This window comes from Gracilinanus agilis, chromosome 1 (assembly GCF_016433145.1).
Source record: "Gracilinanus agilis isolate LMUSP501 chromosome 1, AgileGrace, whole genome shotgun sequence".
Lineage (NCBI taxonomy): Eukaryota > Metazoa > Chordata > Mammalia > Didelphimorphia > Didelphidae > Gracilinanus > Gracilinanus agilis.
In genome coordinates, this window is record NC_058130.1 from 762485495 (window position 1) to 762512979 (window position 27485).

The 27485-nt window shown below is 43.1% G+C and overlaps 1 protein-coding gene across 1 annotated transcript in view; it reads right to left on the reverse strand.

Annotated features, from left to right (window-relative positions):
- Positions 1–342: 342 nt before the first annotated feature.
- MED13L (mediator complex subunit 13L) overlaps positions 343–27485 on the reverse strand; it is a 425714-nt gene continuing 398571 nt past the window's right edge. The window contains exons 20-31 of the mRNA XM_044673746.1: positions 26353–26545; positions 25322–25724; positions 24473–24692; positions 23670–23858; positions 18953–19176; positions 18573–18715; positions 14127–14285; positions 12163–12339; positions 7926–8080; positions 3695–3856; positions 2192–2304; positions 343–1157 (exon numbers count right to left, since the gene is read on the reverse strand). Coding sequence (XP_044529681.1) covers positions 1025–1157; positions 2192–2304; positions 3695–3856; positions 7926–8080; positions 12163–12339; positions 14127–14285; positions 18573–18715; positions 18953–19176; positions 23670–23858; positions 24473–24692; positions 25322–25724; positions 26353–26545 — 2271 coding nt within the window. The 3' untranslated portion in view covers positions 343–1024. The remainder of the gene's footprint in view (positions 1158–2191; positions 2305–3694; positions 3857–7925; positions 8081–12162; positions 12340–14126; positions 14286–18572; positions 18716–18952; positions 19177–23669; positions 23859–24472; positions 24693–25321; positions 25725–26352; positions 26546–27485) is intronic.

Genomic DNA, 27485 nt, shown 5'->3' on the forward strand with positions numbered 1-27485 from the left:
CCCCAGCTCCAGAAGATGGCTGGACCTGGATGCTGGCCACCACAGCCCTGAATTGGAGTCTGCCTGCTTGTTACCTTTTAGTCAACCCTGGCCATTTTAATAGGAAGTAGGGTGGACATCGTTCAAGCCCAGTTTGCTTCTTGGCCAAATGTGCTGCATGGTTCTGAATGTGTTTCTTTTCAAACGTCATCTCCCTGATTTGTTTTTACCCCTCTTCTGGTTTTGAGGTCAGAGGACAGACAGGTGTGTAGACAAATAATCCCTATGGGGGGCTCTTGTTCGGGTTTCATCTAGAGTACCTGGTCCTCACTCATTTAAAAACAAAAACAAAGACAACAACAATATGATTTAAAATAAATAGACAAAGTTAACATGTGCCAGACCATTCCCATCTACACAGACTGAGAAATCAACCAAAGCACTCATTCCAATTATTAAGGCGGCAGAAACTTTTTTTTTTGTTTGTTTTTTATGGTTTTTTTAATAACATACTTGAGCTGGTCCTTATTTTTCTATAGCCCCACCTTATGGAGTTCAAACATTTGCAGGCTACCCGTACCAATTCCCAGAGGACTTAGCCCTGAAGAGCAAACTTGCCCTAATTTTTTAAACAGAGACTCAAAACAGGGTCAGTCCTCTATGGAAAAGGACACCACATTCTCCATGTTTTCCTCCTAAAAAAAAAAAAGGAAAAAAAAAGAAAAAAAGACCCACACAAAACACAAAACTTCCTGTTGACCAGTAGGACTAGGCCCTACACGACATTAACACTGGCTGAATGTCACTGTGCCCAGGAGTTCCCAGGTCCTTGAGAGAAGCATCAATGTGTCGTGTCACTCGGGCAGAGATGAACACGGCAGAATTGACATGTGCCTCTTGGGAAAGTGAAGCCCATCACAGGATCATGGAGGCTGGTCTGGAGAAAGGATTATGGGCCTTTTGCAGATTGTAGTTCATTTCTTCGATTGAGGTTTTGAGGAAAGAGAGGGAGGTCTGAGCCAGAAAGGAACAAGTGCTTTTCAAATTAAAGGATATTCATGATGGCGTTGTACAATTGAGTGAGCACCACAAAGTGGACGGGAAGGCAGGAAGTGCGATCCTGGGTGGCAGGATTACACGTGAGCCAGGACAGCGCGTTGTATTGTTCCAGAACAAACCTGCAGAGGAAGCACATGTATGGGTGAGCAGCCAAAAGAAGGGTGCTGTGGCTGGTGGCCCACATCTCTGCCTTCCAGCTGGTTGGCCATTTGGGGGACAGTCTGCTCTTAACCAGGGGCTAAGAACCTTCTTTCCTTAAGCTGACTGTGGGTCCTCACTTTTTCCTTAACCTGGACCAAAGAAATGGACTCTCCACCCTTTAATTCTGCTTCTCTCTGAATTCCGAGGAATCGATTTGAAAGGCTTAAGGCCAAAATTAAGTAGGGTTAGGTGATGGCTTAACCTAATACTTCACTATCTGAGCTATGGAATTGTTAGCTGGCATTAAGGGTGGAAAGCTGATTTCTGAGAATAACAGGCAAAAAGAATTCATTTTTTTCCTGATGGTAGTGGAAGGAATCTACCTGCTATCACAATGAAGAAATGGCCATTGGAGTCAGAGAATTATAATGTGTCTATTTTCCTTTTCGATATACAAAGATTTACACATACTTTTTTTTTAATTTGTAAAGTTTAGCTGTAAAGTAATTTGAATTTCAAACTGATTTTTGGAGTGAAATTTGGCTCTTTACATCAGGTTGGATTAAGCCTATCCTCAGTAGTCAGAGTCCCCTCCATGTTGATGACAGAGACCAGTTTTTGAGAACAATGAACACAAACCACCTACAAACAAAAAAGACCACCATGCATCTATCTCATTAGGTTCATGAAATAACTAATCAGAGCTACTCCCCTGTTTGGGCACTGTCTATGAAGCTTTGTATCTCTGAAGACTTCCCTGGGCTCATCAGGGTGGTCTATCGGAGCAACAGGTAACCCCTTTGCCTTTGGTCAGCAGCATGAAGGCAAGGCTTGGACTCACTGGTCCCTAAGTTCCCTTGTTCGACGCCCTTTCCATTCTCCCTATAATCACAAAATTTAACAACATCCTGGAAGAGCAACAGAGCCAAGTGAATCGAGCTTGATGTCCGGGCCAGGGTGATCAGAGAAAGTGCAGTTCAGGGCCCCCACGTCCCCCAAGAGTATCTGTTACCTTAGGACATCGGATGTGGTTTTGGAGTCGAGAGGGTGTGGCACGCGCTGAGAGGTCCTGGTGGGGAGAAGTTCGTCCATCTGAGCTACTGAGATGTGGTGGTGCAGGGAGGCCTGGCGGATGACAGGGAAGATGAGGGTCAAACCATCATTAGCTATTCTGACAATCAGGCATACAAATGTCTGGATACGAACATGCAAATTGAGACATAAAAACCAAATAAGCTAAAGGAGGAGCAGTGCTGAGGGAGGTCTGGAGGGGCCTCAAGAGGAGCCTTAAAGGACCCTGGTTTCTCTGAGACATGGGGGCGACCCACACTCCCAGTTTTGCCAACAGAAAGTCAACTGAAGTATCCAGAATGTTGTAAGCAAGGAGTCAGGATGTGAATTCAGAAAAGTCAGATGGGATCACTCTGGAAGGACTCTCAATCTCTAAGATACCCCATAGAGAAAACAGGAGCCACCAGCTCTTCCTGAGTGGGGACAGAGGGGAGAGACACCCCTGGCTGGGATTATCAGATTGGCAGGTGATGTCATAGGGTTTGGAACGGGAAGACTCAAGACTGGAGGTCCTCAATGAGGAGGCCTGAGATCCTGCCCTAGGCGTGTGGAGGAAGAGAGGGAGACATGGGTGGGAGATGACACAGAGGGGGCACAGACAAGACTAGGAACTGCCTGGCCTGCAGGGAAAGTCATCTGGGCAGGGGCACCTGAGTTCTGTATGGGATGCTCAGGGATTTATACTTCAGAAAAAATTACCAAGAAGGTTTAACAAAAACACGCTTTATAGTTATGGGAACCACTCAGAGCTCCCACTGCTTCAGCCCTCAGATCCATGGGCTTCCACTTCCCCTCTTAGGAATCTTCTCATGAAAAGTCTAGTCACTGCCCCGCCTCCCAGAGGACCAAAGCATTCACTCTCTTGAACTCAGAGCAGGTCAGTGGAAGCACGGAGATGCTGCCCACAGTCACAGCTCATATGGGGAGTCACTCCCAGCTGCTCCTCCTCCTTGGCTCTACTAGGTTCCATCGTGCCCAGGACTACAGGAGCCTGGTTTGGGGCAAAGCAATCCTCAGCAGATGCCAATGTCCAAAGGGCCATTCAAGAGAGGGACAGAGGAATGATCTGACAACTGTGGGGAGGGCAGCCCTATGGCAAGGGAGACCTCAGAGGCTATTAGCCCTGGGCTGGTGACTCAGTCCTTCTCTCACCCACAGTAATCACGCAATCTCTAGTATGGGTGAGAAGAGAATTGTTCATCAGGAGAGTGTCCCTGGTAAGTCAATGGGCTCCCAGACAGTGGAGAGCTTTATTTAAGTAAAGGTCAGATGACCATATGTGGGAGACCCTCAGAGTGATTTACGTTTCTGTTAGGAGCTCCCAGGACAGAGTGCTTGTGGGAGAGCAGAGATGGCACAGCTTTGGACAGACATTTCATCTAGAAAACAGCATCGTAGGCACCACTGTCAGCCCAACCCATTTGAATTTAAAGTGCAGACCAACCTTGAGGAAGAGAGGGCACTGGTTTTGGGCTTGTGGACATGAGGACCAGAACCACTGAGGAAGGTTCTCAGCTTTGGCCGTTGACACAAAATAGCCCAGTGCAAGGGGTTGCTGCTTCAGTTCCTCAGGAGCTTCTCTAGAAAGAAGGCGCTCACCCTGGCTCTGAGGAAGACAAAACACAGGAAGAGATCCAGCAAGGGAGGTTAGTTTGTCTTGAAAGCCTTTCTGCAGTGTGCTGGTTGTACTGAGCTGATTCATTCCCTTTCAGCCAGGACACCAGATGACGGAAAAGAGCAAACAGTGAGGATCCAACTTCCCTGCACATGTAGCTAACCCAAACAATGATTCCACCCAAAGAGAGCAATGAGACACTAACCCAGAGCCCCAAGGACATAGCTATGACCAAAGATTTTATATTTTGATCTGGGGGTGGAGTTTGCTCTCTGGTAAAGAAATGCTTTCTGCCAGCCCCCAGACCAATGCAAAGACTGCCTGCCTCCATCTCTGGGAGGTTGAGCCACTTGCCCAGGGTCACCCAGTCAGTGGGTCAGAGGCAAAGCTTGTGGCTGCATTGTGCTGATTTGGAGTTGGCCCTCTGTTCACTACATCTAGCTACCTTTCTCATTAAGGTTTCTTATGCCTATTGTAAAATCTGACACCAAAGTTCTCCTACAGGCTATCTTTCAGAAATTCCTTCATTCACTGGTTCCTTCTTACCATCAAGTAAGACATTAAAAACTTCTTCAAAAATAAAACAAAGTAATCATGAGCAGACCTATTAACTATCAACCAGCAGGATTCAGACACCATAAATATCCTGCTACTCTTTAGTACAAATGACACTACTGCTGCCTCACTAACCATAGGGGAAGCACCATGAACCATTTTTCATGTAGGAGAAAATAAGAGACATCCTCGCAGATATCCATATGCACATTCATTTCAAACCTTTTGGTGTAATCAATGACATAAATGATCTAATGTTTTAAGTATGTAATAAATGGGTTCCTACAAAGAACTATCTGGTTGTAGAACAGATTGGACCATATCAGAATGGAGTCTTAAGAGATTGTCCCAGGCTAAAAAAACACTGGGTTTGGCATGGTAGATAAAATTCAAGGTCTGGATTCGGAACCTGAATTAGAATCGTGCCTTAGACACTTAGTAGCTGTGTGACCCTGAAGAAAGCATTTCACTTCCTCTTAACCTCAGTATCCTCAACTGTAAAATAGGGATGATGACAGCACTTACCTCACAGGACTATAGTGAGGATCAAATAAGACAATATGTAAACTGCTTTGCAAAACTTAATGCATCAGAGAATGTTAGTTATCACTGTCATCATCATCACTATTATAGAGGAACCATCCAGGGACTTAGTCTCAATGAAGAGGTCTCCTTCATACAATGCTCTAGTCAAGTAAAATACTGAACTGTAAAATATAGCTTTAGTGGGTAAATGTTGACACTCAACGTCTACTAAAAATTAGTAAGGGGAATTGGTAGAAAAGGGGCTGTTTTGCTTTAGATGAATACAAATCAAGATATCTGTCCCATATCATTCCTTGGACGGTGCCCTTTCAAAGGTCAAAGTCAGACCCAAAACAAGTCATGGATTTATTTTTTAATAAAAAATTGGTTTCATCCCATAGAGCAGCAGCCTCCAGTCTTTGTTCCTCTCCAACCTCGATTCTAACACAAATGCTGCAGACATTTGTGAAAGTTACTAAGGGTTCTGCCCAACGGAGAAGCCACGCTCTAACATGCATTCATGCCCTACTAGAAGCTCTGATAGCATCACTACTAAAAGAAAGGTTTCCCCTGAGTTATTTCCTCCACCTTTTAGCCTTTTAATCGCTCTTGAAAAGACTAAAAAGCTAAGAAAGAAGCTGGGCCCAGCAAGAGCAAAACTGTCCTTCATTTCCTCCTCTTGCCTTTGGCTTAGAGCAGAGACTCTTAATCTGAGATATGTAGATTTACAGGCATAGATTGAGTAAAAACTTGTTTAAAAAAATATTTTTTATAATTGTATTCCAATCTAATTGGTTTCCTTTGTGCATTTTATGCATTTGAAAACATGACTCTGAGAAGGTGCTGAAAAAGGTCCAGGACGGACACACACACACACCCCTTGGTTTAGGGAGAAAACCCAGTATCATTACATAAAGTCCATGTAATTTCAAGCTAAACTGTGAGATGTTCACATTGCAGACCATAAAGGTCTTTCTCCTGCTCTGATATCTTAACTAGGCATCAAAGAAAGTTCAACAGCCCCCAGAGAGACTCACCTGGCTGTGGGTATGTTAGAAAACCAAAACTAGCTAATTATCTCCTGGCTGGCACAAGCTTTTCTTGCTGCTTATATAGCTCAAGCAAAATTACCTTGAGAAGAAATGACATTTCTCTTTCTATGAAGTATTTAACTAAGTTTCAGATTCTGAACTGCATTGGATGGTCCTCTTTTGGAGAGTACCATTTCCCACCATGCCCCTTTTAACCTGGGCTCTATGGATGAATTCTGTGATGAGGCAGACCCCTATTTTTTACCTTTGTCAAAAATGGGGTTGGTAAACTGTGGCAGTCTGTTAAAGGACATGTGGAAGAAAGCTCTGACCCAGGATACATTGTTGGCTTTTAGAAACTAAAATTATACCTCTATTACCACACTCCTTGTTAGTGGTTACACTGAATTACTAAAACAAGTTCATCTGGAAAAGTCCTGTGGGCATCCTCTTGTGAGAAACATCATCCTTGAAGTCTAGTGGAAGTCTTGGATGGATTTTTCCATTATGGAAATTATCATCTCCCATTTTTTGTTCCCTAACTCTGTTTAGGGACCTGGGGACAGGATGGGGCCTTCAAAGCAAAACAGAAATCACTTGCTTATTGTTCAAATCTGACCTCAACCCTTTACTGGGAAAGTCACTTCACCTCTGTCTCAGTTTCCTCATCTGTAAAATGGGAATAATAAGAACCCTAACCTCTCAAGGTTGTTGTGAAGATCACATAAGATAGTCTTTGGAGAATGGTCTGCAAACTTTCAAGGTATATATAAATGCTAGCTAGTATTACCATTACTCAATCTGAACTAGTTCATGGACAAGGAGAAATGGTATTCTGGAGTATTCTGCCTTGTATGGGTCCATGGTAATGAAGCCTGCATAGGGTTGCAGGAGCCTCAGGAGGGGAGGGAAGACTCCTCTTTAGTAGCAGGCCCCAACCACAGAGGCAGGCAGAGCCCCCCACCCCACCCCCAGGGCTAATTCCACCTGTTCTGTGGCTAACCAGGCTAAGACTACTCCCTGTGCTCCCTTTTAAAATATTCTTGAGAACAGAATTAAACTGACCTAAATCAGAGCCCTAGAGGGAAGGTCAAAGCTGCTTATGGTCAAAGGGATGCTCCTAACATTACTTTTCTTAGTGAAAGTTTGGTTCATATACCTACTGCTCATGTCCTTAACTCCTTCAGTCTTATACGATTTAAAACAAAAGAAAAAAGAGCGCCATAAGGAGGTGCCTATGGCCAACATGAACAGTGGTGGGAATTTTATGGCTCTGAAATCTTTGAATCAGCCTCCATTGTCTCTGGTGCATTTAAGGGAACTAAGTTGTACGTTCAAGCTGCCTCTTCAGCATCCAGGATACTCTGGAATGCTTTCACATTTAACTTGAAACTCTGAGTCTTGAGGGAGCCCTCCTTTTTGCCAGTTCACAAGCACAGCATTTGGTTATTTTCTGCCTGTTGATAATAGGAAGGATTACAGCAGGCATGAAGAAATAAAAGCAGCCAGTCGGCTTTTGCGCTACTTCAGAGTTTTGAGGGGAGAAGAGAACTGTGCCAAACTTCCCTCAAATGAATGCAACAATCAACAATTCTTTCTTGAATTAACAAAATTAATTTACATCTTAAATAAGCAATGATGCTGGAGCTGGCTTCTTAAAAGCCACTCTGGGTAAAAATAACTTGTAAACAGCATGTGCCCAAAGCTTCATTTTTGTTAAGTCAATAATATTTGCATAAAACTCCAGCACCTGCAGAGAGAACAAATTTCTGACATAAAACTTCATCATTCCCCCAAAATATATTTATTCCGAGTTCCACTGTCCTCTTTTCAAAATGGAGCAAAGGTAGGCCTCTTTCTGCATGTCCTTCTCCCCACCCAAAGCAGACAGTTGACCAAGATGCCCAGTTACAAGACAAAAGAGTTGTGATTGCCCAAGCCCACCTTACCCGACTGTGCTGGAAATGAGAGCCCACTCCAATTCCAGAAGGAGAGCCTGGGGAAGGAACTGGTGAGGAGTTTGGAGAGGAATGGAGGTTCCCCGTAATTAAAATCCTAATGTCATTGTCCATATCATCTGGGAATGGAAGATCGAACATATCATCTAAAAAAGGACAGAAAAAAAAAAAGGATCAAAAATGACATCTCATTTTAGGAAGGAAAAAACACTGCACCATATTCCCATTTCAAAGTATGTCTAAGCACATCTGTGCACCCATTTTCAGGCTTTTGTCTATGAAGAGAAGACTGTTGAGGGCTAAAGAGTTCTGTCTTTTGGTCTTTAATCTCCATCAATGGCCTAATGTAAAGCACTGATTGAATGGGGAAATGAAGACAAACCCCTGTTTAAAATCCATTCTTAACCAAATAAAGAGGTTTTCATGTCAGAACAGAATGATAGAAATAGAAACCAAAAGGATTGGCATCAGAGGGAATTAACCTACATAATAATTGGTTAATGGAAGCTCTCAGCAACCTGCCACATAAAGCTTTGAAATACATTAACATGCAAACTCTGCATTATCTGGTATTTATGGAATACTCAGTCAACTACAGACAGCAACTTGAGTTAAATTACAACATGCTGTATTTGATCAGGCTCTAAGTATGCAAGTTAATTGAAAACACTAAGGAAAATTAATAATGTAATTCTGCAAATCCAAGAACCAATGTGGAAATATGGTATTCTTCCTAGGCCAAGCCAAACTGTCCAACCCCACCCCAAATGATTCCCATTTTATTCCCTCCACCTCCTACAAGCTTATTAAATCATTTGCTTATAACAAGGAAAAATCAATCAACCAACTACCTCATATGTATAAACACCCACTGTGCTAGGCCTTGGGGACACAAAAACAAAACAGCTCCTATCTTGAAAGAGAATCTACTATGTCAGGAGTGATGGTGGGGTACATTAAAGCATCCAGATACCGGAAACAAATAGCAAGGTGATTCAGGGAGGGATGGGGTGGGGATGGGATGGGAGGGGGGCTTCATTTAAGAGATTGCCTTCCAGTTGAGTTTGAAGGGAATGGGATTCAAGTGGTAGGTGGTGAAGGCTCAGGGGGAAGGGCAGTGTAAAGGCAGAGAGATTGGAAGAGCTCATATAGTATGTGTGAAATGGCCAAGAAGGCAGACAATGAGGAGATGGGGAAGGGAATATGCATTTTTGTAGCATCTACTGCATGCCAGGTACTGGGCTAAGTGCTTTACAAATGTTACCTCATTTGATCTTCATAACAGTGTAGGTGCTATTACCATCCCCATTTTACACTTGAGAAGACTGAGGCAGACAGTTTAAGTGATTTGCCCAAGGTCCCACAGCTAGGAATTGTCTGAGGCTGAATTTGGAGTCTTTCTGACTCCAAGTCCTGGGTTTTCTCCACTAGGCCACCAGGAGAAGAGAACTGCTGAGAAATAAGTTTGGAAATGTAGAAGAGGGCCAATTTTCAAAAGGTTTTAAAAGATGAACAAAGGAGCTCATCTTGGACCCTCGAGGCACTAGGGAGTCACTGGAGTTGATTGGGGGTGAGGAGTACAGTGGTAGGAAGAGCACTGAAGGAAAATCATCTTGGTGGCAGAGAGGAAGATGGACTCTATGGGGTATGAGAAGCTGAGGCAGAAATGCAAGAAGAGGCCATTCATTCCAATGCTGAGCTGGGCAGCAGCCTCCACGCTGTGGAGCTGAAAAGCCAATACAGCAGACCTTTCTCACTGCTCATCCTGTGGTTGTAGGTAAAGAAGCCAAGGCAGCAGCCTCCACTGGCCTGCAATGACCAGGGGTTTGCCGCTCAAGGGAGAGACAGGAGTCCCTCTGGCCTCTTGGAACACCCTTCAACAACGAAGTGCTTCAGCCTAGGAGAATCTCTGGCCTTGCCTTAAAGGCCTGAAACAGCGGCTACTAGAAAAGCACGTAGTGACCTTCCTTTAGAGATACATTGTCCCCGATCGCCCCCTGGACCTCGGGCTCACCCTGTCACGAATCCCTTGCTGATATGGGACGAGCTCCTCTGGCTCCTCTGACTCCCAGCTGGTATCTCACCTTCTCCAGGAAGCTTCTTCCCACCCCTCCTCATTCCAGTGCCTTCCTCCAGTTAAAGATTTCCTGTTCTCCTGTCTAGAGCTGGCTTTGTACACGGTGTTTCCTTGTTGTCTCCCCCATTAGACTGTCAGCTCCTTGAGGCAGGGGCTGTCATTAGTCTCATTTTATATCCCCAGAGCTTAGCACAGCACCTGGCACACAGTAAGTGCTTAATCCATGTTAACTGACTGGCTGATTTCTAGTAAATAAAGGGCCAGTCTCAGGAGTCAGGAAGAGCTGCCCTTTACACACACTGGCTTTGTGACCCTGGGCAAGTTCTTTAAACTCTGGGTGCTCCCTTACAAAGCTCTCTGATGAAATACATTTCTGTTTGCAGACAGAAAAGGAAATGATGCATTAAGGGGTTAAGAATATCCATGAGGTCCTTTGGGGAAATGACCAGGGATTAGAACTTAGAGTTCTTGTCTCTAAATGTTGTATTTGATATACTACAATCTTAGTTTCAGAAGAACAGGTGAGGAATTTGATTCCTGTTGTCAATTAGCATAGCAGAATTGAGCTTGTAGGGAGCTCAAAGTTGTAAACTTGGGGGGAGGAGGGGGAAGAGAGACAGGATAAATAATATCCCGTTTGAAAGATGGAGTGAAACAGAGGCCTAACTGGTTGGCAGTGGAGGGAAGGGCCAGAAAAGGCTGAGCTTCCAGGACTTTGGGTCTTATTCTCCAACCTGCCTGTCTGAATCAAAACTAGCTCTGCTCTGCTTGGCCTCCAAAGGAAGCAGTTTAATTGTTAAACAGAAGAGAATTAGGAAAGTTACATTTCACACCACTTAGAAAATGCCCTTCTATGTACATGCTTCTAATTAGCATGGGAAGGACCAAGAGTCAAGTTAATACAGGTTAATATTTGCAGATCCTGCTTTCAGCTTGGATTCCAGACCTGGGAGAGGATGTCTTCATGAGTGTATATTAACAGAGGCGGCCTTTCTTTTGGGAGGGAGGCCTTGCTCAAATGCCAAAACAGATCAAGAATCTGTGCCTTTTAAAGGCAAAAAGTGTTTGGTTTTTTTTAAACCACCACTTTATTTACTTTAAAAGTAATTTTTAAAAAGCTTCTTTAAAACGCTTATAATAAGGAAAGCAAAAAACAATGAAGAGACATTAAATGGAGAATTAAATTGCCTTATTATGAATTTGTTTACCAAGAACTATTTTAAGATAGGATCAATAGTTTTTATTTAGTTGCTACTACAGATGAGATATAGTAGCTTAGGGATATGACTATGGAGACACAAGGTCCCTTTACACAGCTTTTAAGAAACCAGGGTGAAGTAAGCTGCCCCTTCCCCATCTCCAGTCCCAGCCTGCCTCCATTTTATAATCAGGTGCATCTTGTATTCATTCCCAATCTAACTAACTTGATGGTCTCCACTGCCATCTCTGGGCTTTTCGCACAGTCTGTACCCTCTGCCTGAAATCCATCTCACTACACACACTTTTGGTAGGATCCCCGGCTCCCTCCAGAGCCCAGCTCAGGCACTACCTCTTCTAGGAGGCCTTTATCAATCCCCAGAGATGTTAGTGCTCCCCTTACTCCCAAATTATCTTTATTTGCTCTGTATTTAGTTTGCATGTATTCACACCTCCAATGAGACTATAAGCTCCTAATGGTCAGGATGCTCTGGATTCCCCAGAGCCTAGCACAGTACCAGACACATAGCAGTCAGCTCCTATATCATGCTTGGGGCACTGAAATGAGAAGAGGTCACCCCTTAGCTTCTCATCTCCTTTATACATTATTTTCTGAAAACAGAGGAATCTCTAGAGGCTTATTATGAATAGTTCCTATTTTTCTACTTTTCTTAAATAATGGTCTGAGCAAGGGACTTAACCCAGGGTCCAAGGTCCACGGCCAGATTTCAGGGGGTTGGGGTGGTTCTGTGAAAGGTGACAGGGGGAAAAAACTGCTTCTTTAATTTCATTAACCTCTAGTGGAAATCTAGTATGTCCTTTAATTGTTTAAAAAACTCATTCTGAAAAGGGTCTGCCACACGCTTTACCAGATTGTCAAAGAAGTCAAGGACTCAAACCTCCACTTTGTGTTAACTTCTGATCTGGGTGAAAGGGAACAGCACCGGCACTCACCATTGTTGGGGCTGAAGCCATCTTCATTTGGGTAGTTGGCCGGAGCCACCTGGATAGTTGAAGATGTTGGAAACACCAGGATGTGTGTACAAGAAGCATCTTGAGGTGTGTTGAGCTGAGATGACTGGAGGTTCAGTGCGGTACTGCGGCCAAAAACAGAGCCCATGGTGACAGCATCTGTAAGAGAAGGAATGACCCCCTTCCTCATTTGGGGGCCCTGAAGCACCAAGCTGCTGCTTTAACATGGCCACAGGAAGGGAAAGTTCACAATTCCAAGTCTGAGACATCAGATGAATCAGTCATTCGAGATGAGAGTCAACATTCAATGACTGGACACAAATGGGATCATATCAGTGACAAAAACACTCCACAGTTTGGCTTCCAACCTCCTCACTCAACTGAAATGACTCTCCAGAGTTACCAAATTCCATGGATTATCTCTCAGCTTCTTTTTACTGTCCTTTTCATGATGCCCCTCTCTCCTGGTTCTCCTCCTCCCTGTATGACTTCTCTTTCTCCAGCTCCTTTGGTGGATCGTCATCCACTGTGGGTAGATCACAGAGCTCTGGATTGAGCCCTCTAGACTATTTCATTTCTGGATCTGATCAGCCCACATGGATTAATCTCTGTGCAGACGGCTATCAGATCTACTTGTCAAATATAAAACTCTCTGCTCACCTTCAGTCAAATATCTCCAATTACATTTGAAACAATACAAATTAGATTCCCAGTAAAATTCCAGAAACATATCCAAAACCAAACTCACTTTCCCCCAGGCCTCTTTCAAGCTTTCCTTATAACCTTGAGGGCCTTGGTCCCTCAGGCTCACAACTTAGAAGTCATCCTGGATCTTCACTACCTATCCCCTCTCCTCCCCCCAATCCAAGCCATTGCCAAGACCTGTAGATATGTGACACAGATATGAGATGGCATCTTTGCAGCATGTCTCAAATATCCCCTTCTCTCCCTAATACTGGCATTGTTCTAATGCAGGCCCTCATCACCTGGTGGGGTCTTCCTGCCTCAAATCTCTTGCTACTCCAATTCATCCTCCACTCAGCTGTCCCAGTGTAAGTCATCCATCCCTCCATTCAATAAATTCCCACATTCATCTCCAGGATTAAATATCAAATCCTGTTTGGCTTAAAAAAAAAAAAAAACCAAAAAAAAAAAAAAAACACCTTACTCTTTTGCCTTAGGATTGATCCTAAGTATCAGTTCTAAGGCATAAGGGCAGTAAGGGCTAGGCAATCCGGGTTAAGTGATTTGCCCAGGGTCACACAGCTAAGATGTGTCAGAGGTCACATTTGAACCCAGGACCTTCTGTCTCCAGGCCTGGCACTCTATTCCCCTGAGCTACCCTGTATGGCTTTTAAAGCCTTCATAGCCTAGCCTTGATCCCTTCCTTTCCAGTCTTTTCATACCTTACACCTCCTGACACATACTCTGTGATCCAGTGGCACTAACCTCCTTGCTGTACTGTGAACAAGAAACTTCATCTCCCTCCTCTGACTATTTCCCTAGCTGTTCACCATACATGTCATGCTTTTTTCTACCCAGCCCACTCCTGTCTCTGTCTCCAGGCTTCTTTCAAGACTCTGTTAAAGCTTCACCTTCTACAGGAAGACTTCCTTAATCTTAGCTCTTTCCCTCTGGGCCCAATCTCAACTTATATTTGCACACTGCCTTTCCATTAGACTATAAGCTCCCGGAGAACGGGGACTTCTGATTTGGTTGGTTGTGTCTTTCTGTCTGCTCAGCTTTTAGCACAGTGTCTGGCACAGAGTATACAGTTAATAACCACTAGCTGACTAATAATTACTCTTTGGATCCAGCCATTTAATTGATGTAAATCTAACAAACTGCAAATGGTCCTAACCAACATCTCTCCCTCTCTTCCACAAGAATAGCAGGTGATCAGAAGATCCTGTCCCACAAACTCAACCTCTGGATAGGGGTTTTACCTGGCATCACAACGAAGGCCCCCTGGGGCTCCATGGCCACCAGGCAGGCACTGAGGATGGAAGGTGAATCTGCAGCTGAGAGTCCACACATGCGACATGCCTCCTTCAGCTGTTTACTGATTGTCTGCAGTGAACATTCACCCAGAAGGATGCTCCAGTCTGAAACGAAAGGTAACTTTAGTCTTGCACAGCTATCAGTTCTCTCTTTGGCTCTACTGAAATGCTTTAAATGCTCACAGAAAATGGCATGTTTCTTTTTCTTCCATTTGGCTGAGCACTGGGAGAGGCACAATTTCAGGATCATGTGAGATAGTATTTACAAATCAGTACAATGCTTGGCACATAGTTATTATTCCCTTCCCCTTTCCCACCTACCAGGAGAATTAGAAGGCCTGACACTGAATTTCAGCTTTATTCCTAACAATCTGGAAAATGAGGGAATAAGACTAGATGTCCTTCCAAGTTCCTTCTAGTTGAAAATCTCCTGATCTCAATTTCTCTTCCCACCGTAAGATCATATCACCTAACACTTGTGTCATTAATTTAGTATAAAGACCAATAATTAGGTTATAGAAATTCTTTCTCAAACTAAAAAAAAAATGATTCTACAAACTGAATGCATTTATGGGGAAACTTTTTTTTTTTAATTTTTTTTAAACCCTTGTACTTCGGTGTATTGTTTCATAGATGGAAGATTGGTAAGGGTGGGCAATGGGGGTCAAGTGACTTGCCCAAGGTCACACAGCTGGGAAGTGGCTGAAGCCGGGTTTGAACCTAGGACCTCCTGTCTCTAGGCCTGACTCTCACTCCACTGAGCTACCCAGCTGCCCCTGGGGAAACTTATTTTTAAAGGTCTCAAAGGGAAGCATCTGGCAATATGTTTTATAAAGCACCCAACATGGACCACTTAAGAATGCTTTTGTATGGCAATGTTTTGGTTTTTTTTTAATAACCTTTACTTTTTGTCTTAGTAATAACTCTAGACAAACAGGATCATAGAGTTAAGAAGTGTCTTAAGGCCAGACTTGAACCCAAGTCCTGACCCCAGACCTGGCACTCAACTGAGTCACCTAGCTGCCCCAATGGAATTTAATAGTATGTTATCACACCTTAGCTGCTTTTCTAACTCTTCTATATAAAGGGAATACTTTTTCCCTATTCTTATATGGATTTATTCACTTTGTTTTTAAAATAGGAAAGTAATAAATACCAGAGAATAAAGGCATTCTACTTTAGATTTGAGGAGAAGGAGGAGGCCCGCACAAGGAAGGTAATATTCGACTGATAGCCAATCATGTCCTACTAATTGCTCTGAAAAACAAAACACATACTTTCTCTCATATATTTCTGTTTGCTCACTGTCAATGCACAAAAGCATGAAGATCCTTAAAGAGGAGCATTTGTGTGGGATTTCCAAACTCTCAGTTGGCCTTCAGTCTTTTTACCATTCCAACACGCCCAAGGCTACAAAAATTCCCCCAGAAATACACAAGTGTCACTCTCTCACAAATCTTTATACCCAAATCTTCTTTCAAAAACCCTATTTCTCTTTCTAAAGAGCAGGTGAAAAAAAAAACTATTTTCATCTCCTAAATACACTTCAAACTGCAATACTTGAAATAAGAGCTCTGAGTGTAACATGAAGAGCACATGAAATCACCGAAAAGCAAACAGATGTGAATTATAGATTTCAAAACAAATAAGGAAGAGGGGAAAAAAGGCAGTCAAGGTGAATACTTCATCACAAGAACTCTGAAGATTAAGAACACACATGGACACACATGGGGCACTCCTCCTGAGACTAAGTTTCAGATCTGTTACCACCACCCAAGAATGATAGAATTCTTTGACCCACCAAGGGAAGGACACAAAAAGTACACAAAAGTACACTGATGAACTAACATTTTAATCCTGTCCTTGGGTCTCTTGATAAAATCACAACTTTTATCCTCTCAGCCTTCTGAGAGATGTCCTTATTCCCATTCTCCTGTTAAAGAAGGGAGCTATAATGAGAGGAAAGGGGGGCCTCCCTTTGACCACAAAAACAGGACAAAATGTCTTCCTTAATAACTTTTTCTTGGAATCAATACTGTGTATTGGTTCCAACACAGAAAGGCAGTATGGGCTAGGCAATGGGAGTTAGGTGACTTGCCCAAAGTTACAAAGCCAAGAAGTATCTGAGATCCTACTTAAACCTAGGTCCTCCCATGTCTAGGCCTGGCTCTCCATCTACTGAACCCATAGCTGCCCCCAATAACTTTCCAAAAGAGAAGATTCACCTGAATATTACACTCACTCCCCATCAGACTCCCAGTTCTCCCTGCTGCCTTAAATGTCCCATTGCCTATTGCCTAGGAATGAGAGCAGCTATGCTAAATAAATGAACTAAATTGGCACATGCCCAAAGCTTTTAAGAAATAAAGTTGCCTTTGTTTCACTTTCTCTTTTCCTCCCTTCTCTTCCCCCTTCCCCAAGTTTAGCATCTCAAGGATCTGATTTAATTAGTCTGAATATTCTCTCCAATGACTCAGAAAACAACCCTTACATGATAATATTAGTGGAAGAATTTTTGCATTTTATTATTGTTGTTGGGAACTTTAATTTCATTGGCAAAAGAAAGTATTGCTGTGGAAGCTCTCCTCACCAATTAAGTTGGGAAATTCACTTGTAATTTTAAATCTTCAGAGAGTTTCCCTGGAACCATAAAGTTAAGAAAGTGAGAGAACCAGAAAGTCAGCCCTCTATTGACACCTCCCAACTCTTGGCTGCCATGGTCAAGAAATCATCATTTTAGGGAAAACCTATTGATGACCTTCTCTGAATTTAGCAAGGGACTCACCTTGGAATGAGAGATATACTAATCATCATAGTCTCTTTTGGAAACTTTTTCTTTTTGGTAGCAAAAGCAAAAATTATGGTTTTGTTGACTAGACTTCAAAATCCCAAGGCCATCTTTATGCAAAACTATGAGGTACTGGAATTTTAAAATTCTTCATAGATTTCTTTTTCTTCTGTCTCAATTATTTATTAGATCAAATTGATCTAATGCCCTGGAATGTGTTTAAGCAAACTAATATTATGAGCTAATAAGTGTGTCTATAGAATCTCTCCATCAGTGGGAACATTCTTTTATTTGGCTTTTGTATGGTTTATATTCCATAATGATAGATAATACCTCTGGCAAGAATATGTCTCTCTCTATTACACTTGGTGAATATTTGTGAATAGAAACTCATTGGCTTCCTTCAAGCCTCAAGTAAGATTCTACCTTCTACAAGAAAACCCTTCCCAGGATTCCTCATCTCTCAGGTCTTCTCTCTCAGCTTGCTTCCAATTTATCATATATCTTATAAGTACCAGATTGTTTATCTCCCCCTTCAGAATGGGAACTCCCTGAGGGCAGGAGCTATTTTTGTCCTTTTATCAATCTCTACTATTTAACTCTGTGTCTAGTACATACTAAATGCCAAGTAAATAGCTGGTGGTGACAAACTGAACAAAAATATCATTTGGATTGCATCATTGAGGAATTATAAAATATGAATGGGGTCCCCCCTTATTAGCGAATAGGTACAGTTCCACTTTGCCTTACCAAGGCAAATGCTCTTTTGGAATCGATAATCAACAAATACAGAGGAATACAGAGGAATCTTGTATTAAAAAGAAAGAAAAATTTGAGTTTCAAAGAAATTATGATTTGAGAAAAAAAGAATTGAAATGATGATTCTCTCAACATTTTTATTGTATCCCTTCAGACTACTAATAGCCTCATTGTCAGAATGACATTCCTACAAATTAGAAACGCTGAAAAAAAAACTATAGCAATTGGTGATACTTGCTACAAGTCGATCAAGCTGGATTAGGGGAAGTGTTAAGAATAGTTTGAAAGTTCTGTGTACAGTTCCATGAGCTCTTTAGTTGAAATGTGCTACCAAAAAAATCAACAATAAATGGATTTTTAAGACAAGTAGATTATAGTCATTAGTATATTATATGATTCCTTTTTTTTTTTTTGGTTGGGAGGGATGGGGGGAGGGGTGGTGCATAAAGTGGGCCTATGCTTCCACTGGAATAAAGAACTCCCAGGGAGGAGATGTTATCTATCAATGGCAGAACTGTACCTGCTTAACTCTTTATTTACAGAGTTTCCAAAGTAGCGAGAGATCCTATCTCTGCCAGAGGCAGGATTTGAACCTCACTTTCCCTGCTTCTATGCCAGTCCTCTACTTTTTGACATTTCTTTAAATGGCCTCTAAAACCTAACAATTAACTAGACAAATAACTAGCTAGGACACAGGTAATATTCTGTCCTGGATACATAGAGAGAGACCCAGATGTAGCAATCTGACATCATTTGAAGCAGCCAGTTATTTTCTCTGTTCTTCTGTAATGATCCCAAACTCCCTCTATAATATCCTCCTTTCTCTGGCTTCAAGATCTATTTACCTTTTAACTCCCCGTGGCCAAGCCTCCCAAGGCGCCCAATCACAACTCTCCAAGGCAGTGATGTCATCTGAACGATCCCAATGCACCATTCCCATAACTTTTGGAGCCCAATTTTTCGTGGTGACACTTTACTCCTCCGGGATCTGGAGAGGTAGGGAGTGGAAAAAAAAAAGGATAAAGCAATTTTCCCCTGAGTGTGTCACTCTGATCCATCCTCCATTATCAACTGCCCCCATTCCTCCTCAAAAACCCAAAAGAGACAAAACACACTGTGCCAACTACATATGGAAATGAAAACGGAAAGGTTCATGCACATGACAAAAGAAAAGAGGATGGACAGGATATCGATCCATGTGTCCTGGAAAAGCCAAGGTTCCTACCTGTTTGGTAAATCAATATTTACAATGCAAGTTTCCAATAATTCGCCATGGAGGTCAGTGCAAGAGGCTAAGAGCCAGCGCTGATCATGGGACAAACAATAGCCAACGAAGAGCACATTATACTTCTGGCTGGCTTCTCCAAATGTCTCTCCCAGTTCTGTCTGTTTGTCTTTGATCGGTGCCAGTATAAAAGGAGGGGAGTAAAGTTGGATTGGACTGGGCCGCTGAAATCAAAAGCAAAATCAATATCAGCACAGAGCCAGCCCATAACATTACAAAAAAAGCACATGATCATACCCAAAGAGATGAAGACTAAAAGGTTGTGCAGAACTCTATGTTACTATGTAAATAATGACACTGGCAAGGGCAAGAGGATCTCCTAAGTGATACTAACTAGAAAACCCAATCAAAATCAATACTTCCTTATTTAATAAAATAGCTACTTAAAAAAGAAACCTAAGAATTCAAAGCATTAATTGTAACTGAAGTCAAATAACTTAAAGTAATTGCTTAACTATGACAGATTGTAAAAGTATAGTTGTCATCTTCATTTATATTTATTATAAATATTTATATTTTTATAAAATAGAACACATGATTTGTTCCAGACCACAAATATCATTTAACTTAAATAGCATTATATGTCAGGATTGTAATTTTGAAATCAGATTGCAAGCCTCTGAAGACTAAAGTAAGGCAGGCCTGCCACAATCCTACTGTTAATTGAGGTTTGTTTTTTTTAAAAAAGAACATGCCAAAAATTTGAAATTCTATAAAAAGAGAGAATGTGGCATTTTAAAGCATCAACCCTGTAAGTCGCAGATTTCAATGATGTAGCAAAAGCCTCCACCAAGCACTCCTCAGTTCTGTTCAGAGCATGGAATCATTATCCTTTAACCAAGCCTCAGAGTATGTTAAGAAGGGTACCCTCTGATAGGTGAAGGGCTTCCAACAGAATGGAAATGTGAGAAGTAACTATGTTAGAAGTCATTCAGAGATCTTCCTAACATGGCCTCATGGCAATCCAATACACTAAAGAGCGTTATCTGTAAAACCTTGATTTTGGTCATCAGAGGGATCAGCAAAGGCCTGGTGGTACCCCATGTGCTGGGATTTGTCTATGATTACCAAAAAGAAGATTTGTAAAATCAAAACAAGGAAGAATTTTCTCTTTTTCCTATATAGCTTTCGACATCCCTCCTTTTCTTAGGAAAAGTTAAAAGGATAAACAGAATTTACTGAGATCCTGACATTTTAGGGAATGATAAAAAGGTGAATCTTTGCCCAAATGTCTTGGGAAATATCAGGCTCTTGTTGCTCATGATCTTTTCCTGATCCGAATTCACATCAGACCCCTGGGCTAACAGAGAGCAAACTCAAGGAGGGCAGAGAGCAAAGGAAGTGGAATGTCCAGTCATTTTATAGGTATTGGTACAAGCAGAGCTGTTCCATGATTGTCAGAGCTGACCAGACTCAGATTGTACTGAATTCTATGGAAATTCCTGATGTCTATGGAGACAGGGAAGGAAACAGTGACAGCCAAATTGGGGGTTGGGGAGGGTCATCAGAAAGGACACTTGGGGGCTGCATAAGCGGATTAAGGAGGCCAACTCTGCTATACTGTAGTTGTTCAGTGGCTGTGGTCTGGAGAAGTCATATGCAGAGCAAATTTTAATGAATGAACATTTATAGACACAGGAAATTTCACTTCTGAAGGACATTGGATGGTAAGTAAAATTTGATCAACTCCATATTTCTGTTTTACAACTCCAGATTTTCATACATTAAATTTGTCTAAAGATGACAAGTAGATTTCTGAACAAAAGACAGTCGTGTGGATTAATGAGCATTATAAACAGAACACCAACTAAAACCACTGAGTTGCAGGAAGTGCCGTGCAGAATGAGCAGGGAGAATTGGTGAACTGACCTCACTGTGCATCTTTTTGGCTAAGATCAAGCGGATTCCAGGCTTGTTAAGAAAGGCTGGAATTAATAATATTTCTCTAATAAGTCTCTGAGCTCTTTTAAACAATTATAGACCTGAATGACACAATAGATAAGCTGCTCATCAGAGTAAGAAATCCAAACACCTTGAGAATAAGATAAATTGACCAGTAGCAAATTCTGGAAATTGTACTTTTTAAAAAAAACATTAGAACTAAAACATTTTATAAAGTGTACATGTCATTTTACTCAGCCTATTGGGAGAATTCTTTTCATCTTCATCTCCCTCTCCTGGCTTCCCTCAAGTCCCAACTAAGATTCTCCATTCAAGATGATCACCTTGAATATTAGTGCCTTCCCTCTGTTCATGATCTATATCCTGCCCACAGATTGCTTGTACAGAGCCTTTTGGATGCTGACTGTGTTCTCCTCCAGGGAACTGACAGTCTCTTGCTGCTCTTTTTTCCACAGTGACTGGTGCAGAGTAGGTGTTAAATAAGTGTTTCTTGATCAACTAACTGAAACAAGCATGAGGGAGACTATTTCACTTCTAAACTGGCTGCTTACAAAACATCACATACATGCTGAAGAGAGAAACAATTAGTATTACACATGACCAGATTTAAAGTCAGAAATTGTCTATCTTGTTTTGAAGGACTTAGACAAAGAATGCTATCCACCTCCAAAGAAAGAACCAGTGGAGTTGGAATGCAGATCAACACATATGATTTTTCATATTTATTTGAAATGTAGTTTATTTGGGTTTTTATTTGGGTCTTTGGTTTTATATGATTTTTCTCTTACAAGAATGAACAATATGGAAAAGTTATGTAAAACCCGGATCAAATTGTTTACCATCTCTGGGAGGGGCAAGGAAGAGAGGGAAGAAGGCAATTTGGATCATAGAACTTTAGAAAACTTAGGTAGAAAACTGTTATTACATGAAATTGGTAAAATAAAATATTTTTACAAAATAAAAAAATTGTCAATCTTTTCAAAGATTTATTTTGAGTAGAGGGTCCCCATAGGATTTGGAGAAGGAAGGGCCCTAAGAGGTCACCTCACCCTCTCCTTTATGGTGAAGGAATAAAGGCCCAGAAAGATTAAGGGATCTTCAGACATAGAACCCCAGACTCTTCCCACTGCACCACACTGACACCTTAAGGATATACAATTTTTTGGGAAAGTGAAATGTAAAGTTAGTAAATGTTTCTATTACACAGTAAATTTAGAAGTGGACCCAATGCTGCTAGTGAAAGTTTGTTGATTCTGGCCTGATAAAGGGTAAGTGAAGAAGGGACTTTTAGCTAAGTAGAGAAAATCCTATTTTCAAATATGGCATGGAATATATATATAAATAAATATACTACAATACAATATAAACTATAACCATATAATGTAAGGGTGAACAAGGGGTTTTATGGGTTCAGTATATTAAAGATGGTTGCCAGAAGATTGAACTATTATCAATCCTCAATTAAGAATAATCTCAAATCAAAATTGACTTTTATGGAAGTTTTATTTACATGAGAGAGGAAGAAAGTAAGAATCTATCTCACTAATTATTCCAGGTAGATCTTCACCCTCAGCCGAGTGTTAAAGGGCCTGAGGCCTGGAGGTGAATGGAGCAAACTTCATTCACAGAGTCTATAAGAGAAAGTTTCTTAATAGAAGTTCAGGAAGATTCAGTCTTTAAACTCACCACGTGGAACAATAACTACATAAACAATACAATATAAATAAAACCAAATAAACTACAGTGAAAAATCATGTGTTGATCTGCATTCCAGATCCACCAGTTCTTTCTCTGGAGGTGGAAAACATTCTTTGTCTAAGTCTTTCAGAACAAGAATACACAAAGGCAAGGTAAACAGAGCCACAAACCAGGTGCAAAAATATTCCTTATTAAAGAAAAACACACACACACACACACACACACACACACACACACACACACAAACAAAACTAGTTTGGATACAGGAGATACCACTTTCTATGTATCTTTCTCATTTAACACTGCATATGCATACAGGAAGTGGGCTGTGAAAAAGTGAGAGGCACAAATGCCCTGGGCACGGCCCTACATATGGCTGGGGACACAGAGCCTGAGTGAGCACAGGGAGATGTGCACATATCTTGCATACAGAGGAATACAACAAAAACTTATCAGTGAGGGGCAACATGGTGACTCAGTGGATGGAGAGCCAGGCCTAGAGACGGGAGGTCCTGGGTTCAAATCTGGCCTCAGACACTTCCTAGCTGTGTGATCCTGGGCAAGTCACTTAACCCCCATTGCCTACCCTTACCACTCTTCTGCCTTGGAGCTCATACATAGTATTGATTCTTAGGTAGAAGGTAAGGGTTTTTTAAAAAAAAAATTTTTTTTTTAAATTTTAAACCTATCAGTTTTCATATTATAAACCTATCATATCACAGGGAGGTATAAGACATGGGAAAAGACAAACAGGAATAATTAATAAAAGGCATAATTCAGCTTCAGGAAGTAAAGGAAATAAGGGTCTCAATGAATAAAGAAAAATATGGGATATTAGCAAGGTGAAAGATACTTATCTCTTAAAGGTTGGAATGACAGAAATGCTCACATTTTTCAAAAAATGTTTTAATTTACAGGAAATAATCCTTTTGTTTTACATTGTGAGTTTAAGAAATCTGGTTGGTTTCAGCAAAAGCTAAAATTACATCATCACTCAAACCATGATGCAGTCCGCCAACCAGAGTCACCATTTGCAAAATCTCTTCCAAGTACTGACCTCAGGGTTCTTCAGGGTCATCTCAATGCTGGCTGCCGGTCCGAAGCCTGTGAGAGATTTAATGTGGATCTGGGTGGGTAGAGGCCGCCTGCACTGGCAGTACACTGAGAATGCCATGGACTTCAAGTGCTGAATGTAGAAAACTTGTTCATCCTTCATTGTCTGCAGCATGTACTGGCAAGGCACAATCTGGGTACACACAGGCAAAGAATTCAGATCAGAAACACTGAAGCCGGAATGGGCTAGACAGAATCCAGGCTGGAAATGAAACTCTACTGATTCTCAATTGTCTCAGGAAAGACCAAGTTGGCTTTGAGTCTGACAGTCCCTCAATGTGTGTACCCCAAAGCAAAGAACAATTTCTATTCTTATAGAACTAATTCTTTCCTGAGGCAGAACCCCCTGAACCTTCTGGTAAATGTGCAGCAGATGCTCACCACGTTCCTACCCTGCCCCTGGACAACATCCTTTCCCTCAATGAGGCAGAACCAGAGCCACTCGGGCACTGCACTACTTCCTCTTGTTTAGGGTTGAATTTGCAGCATGCCTCAAAATCCTTTAAAAGAACACGCTCATCTATTTTTCTTCAACACAAATCAGCTGGCAATAATTTGCTTGGCTGTTCTACCCTAAGTGCTCCTGAAAGCTAACAAGCTTCTGGGATCAGTCACAGAGGACCCGAATGGGGGGGATTTTAGGAAAGCCCATTAAAGCAGCTCTTTGGGAAGCATCTACTCCAGCTTGTTTAATACCAGTGTCTAAGTATTTAGAGATTGGACTATTCAGAAAAGAGAAAAAATTACTTGGAGAATGAAAGAGTTTCTCATATTCTCAGGTAAGTTATCCAGCATCTCTGTGTAACAGCGCATCAGACTGAGCAGCCAGAAGTTTGCGGACGTGGACTCATCCTCTGCAGTGTAGGTAAAGGGATCCACCATGTAGATGACCACGGCCGGTGGGTAGGCCTGGCTGTCGGCCGATTCTGGTTCCGTGGGAATCCCTATCCTTTCCCTTTCTGTGACACTAGAGAGAGAGCAACTGTTAGAAGCACATACAGTGGCAAAGTAACCTTCCTGTTTTTCAAAGCTTGGGAGAATTAAGAACAGGTTAGCAAAAATCCTAACACAAAAGGCATCGAGTCAAAAGTAACACAGCAAAAATAAAGGAAAAGCACTTGTTTACTCGACATTGTTTGGAGAGTAAATCTGGCACCAAAAGGCATCAAAATCAACCATCAGGGTCTGAATGGGTTAAATAGAAGAAAGCCAAGTAAAGGGCCAGAAGTCATTAGACTGATTAAAGCTCTTTCAAAACAAAATGAAACTAGAACAAAACAAAAACCCCCAAAATCTTCTTTCTCTGAGTCTGAGGGCATTCAAGGCTATAGAAGACAAGGACATGTGGATGTTTAAGGGGTCCAGGGCCCTCCTCCCATTCTGCATAACCTGCCAGACGAGCTGAGCAGGCAGGTGGAGACCGTGCTAAAGGGGTCTCTTTCTCTCAGGCTGCGCCTTCAGCATCCCAAGAGGAGGTTTTCAGGGGAAGCAGAAAAAGAGGATTTTATTTTCAGAGAAAGCTGGATGTTGGTAACCCATAAAGAAGAGAAAGAGGAAGAGGGGAGGATACCTGGATGAATTCCAAAAATGCCCTACCTGTCTGGGCCTTCAGGTGGGGGCTGTTGAGAGGAGTTCTGTCCAGGTTCTGCCTCCCCTCCCGAGCCCAGGCTGCTCTGTGCCCTGTCTGTTGTGCCCGTCCCGGTGCTGGGGGTCTGTCCTGGGCCGCCGCTGAGGCCTGAAGAAGAGGCCGCGCTTCCTGGGGTCGCACCAGCCCCAGAGGAGCCGGCACTCACAGAAGGACCACCCGAGCTGCTGCTGGAGGTGCCGGCCGGCGGAGCTCCGGGTCCAGAAGGATTTGAAGCCCCGGGTCCTGCGCTCCCAGGGGCAGCCGGGGTCTGTGCTGCCGCCGCTGCCGCTGCTCCTGCTGCTGGGGGTGAGCTGGGGTACTTGGGTGGAAGCAGCAGGCTGCTATCCAGCTGCAGAGTGGCTAAATAAGGTGCTAAAGAGCATGGAGAACGAGGTTAATGGAGCCCAAAGCCCCCGGCCCGCGCGCAGCCACCACCCCACAAGCCCAAGTGGAAGGGGCGCCTGGGGGAGAAGGCTACGCTCCGGGGGGCCTGCATCTATTCCTCAGGTCTTCATGGAGAAGACCAAACAACGGCGCCCACCCACATGCTGCACCATCAAAGTGCCTGGCAGGGCTCAAGGTCTGCGCTTGTTTGGGGCGCTCACACGTGGGAGCAGGCCCCGGGCCCTTTGGGGGCTCAGCTCTGTAAGCCCGGCTGTGTCTCGTTAGCAGGCAGCTGCTCAGAGGATCCCTCATTCGCCCTCATATAAGCACGGACAGCCAGAGACTTCAGAGCATTTTGGGAGCCTCCCCAAACCTGTGTCCAGAGCACTGAGATAGATGCTGGACATAGTCCACTTGTGGAAGAGCAGGATTATGGGCTGGCAGGGCCCTCCTTCACTGCGCAGTTCAAGAAAGGGGATACGAAGGGCCGGAGCCCACCCAGCTAAATGGCAGGCAGGATTAGAACCCAAGGCCCAGGCCCTGATGCCTCCGCGGGTCAGCACGGGCACGGTGGGATGGAGCCTCCCTCCCCTCCTCCAGCCCCAGGCTCACTCACCGAGGTGGTGGCGGCAGACCTGGGCATAAAGCCTCAGTCTGGAATGATTGTCGCTGTCCTCACTGCTCCAGGGCTGGCTGAACCACTCGCTCACCAGCTCGTCGGCCAGCTTGGCTGTCACCGTCTTCCCCACACGCATGATCCCGTCCCGGAGCCCTCTGCAGATGGGTTTGTGCTGCCCCAGCCTGCACATCTAGACACATGGGAAGAGCCATGAGTGGCCGGCAGCCCGTGGGAGCAGAGAGCAGCCACAGCTGGTCCTGAGGCGCTTCAAGGCTCACCGTACCCCTCACTTCCCTCTCAGCAATCCTGGGAAGTAGAGGCTGCTGTGAGCCCCACCTTACAACCCAGGAAAGTGAGGCACACAGGGACCTGCCAGTCATACAGCTAGGAAATGTCCAGGGCTGGACTGGACCAGCTCAAGCCTCCCTGATACCAGGCTCAGTGTTCTGTCTTGGTATTTGTTCTTCCAGAATTCAAGACTAGCCCTCAGCAAGTACTAGAAAAACCAGTTTCATCTTGAAAAGAAGAGTTTCAAGAACTTCTCATCAACATAATCTGAGCTTGCTTCTCACCATCATGCTTTCAAAAACAAACAAACAAACAAACAAACAAACAAAAAAAAAAAAACTGGCAAATTTTTTGCTTCCAGAGGATGGTGACTATACAGCCCTATGTAGCCATCAGACAGCCTGTGTTTTCTCCTCACTCAGTTTTTCCAGCCCAGAAAATGCAAATATTGAAAGGGGGAGAACGAATGTGCCTCTGAAGCCAATAATCTAAGGTCTTTCGAACTTCTCCACTTCTGTTAGAGGCGCCTCCCCTGAGCCCAGACCCCAGCTCCCCAATGTGGTCCTCTCTCTCCTTTGCCTCCTTCCCATCTTAGTTCAGACCCTCCTCACTTCTCCCCAGATTGTTGCAACAGTCTGCTTGCTGGTCCATCTGCTATCCTCTGCCAAAGAGATTTTCCTCAGAGCAGATCTGACCATGCCATCCTCTTGCTCAATAAACAATTCCCCCTTGTTGCTGCTAAGATCAAATAAAAACGGCTCTGTTTAGCCTGCAAAGTCCTTCCCCCTGGCCCTAACATGGCCATAAACCATCTAGTCAATCTCAATGTCCATGATTTCCCC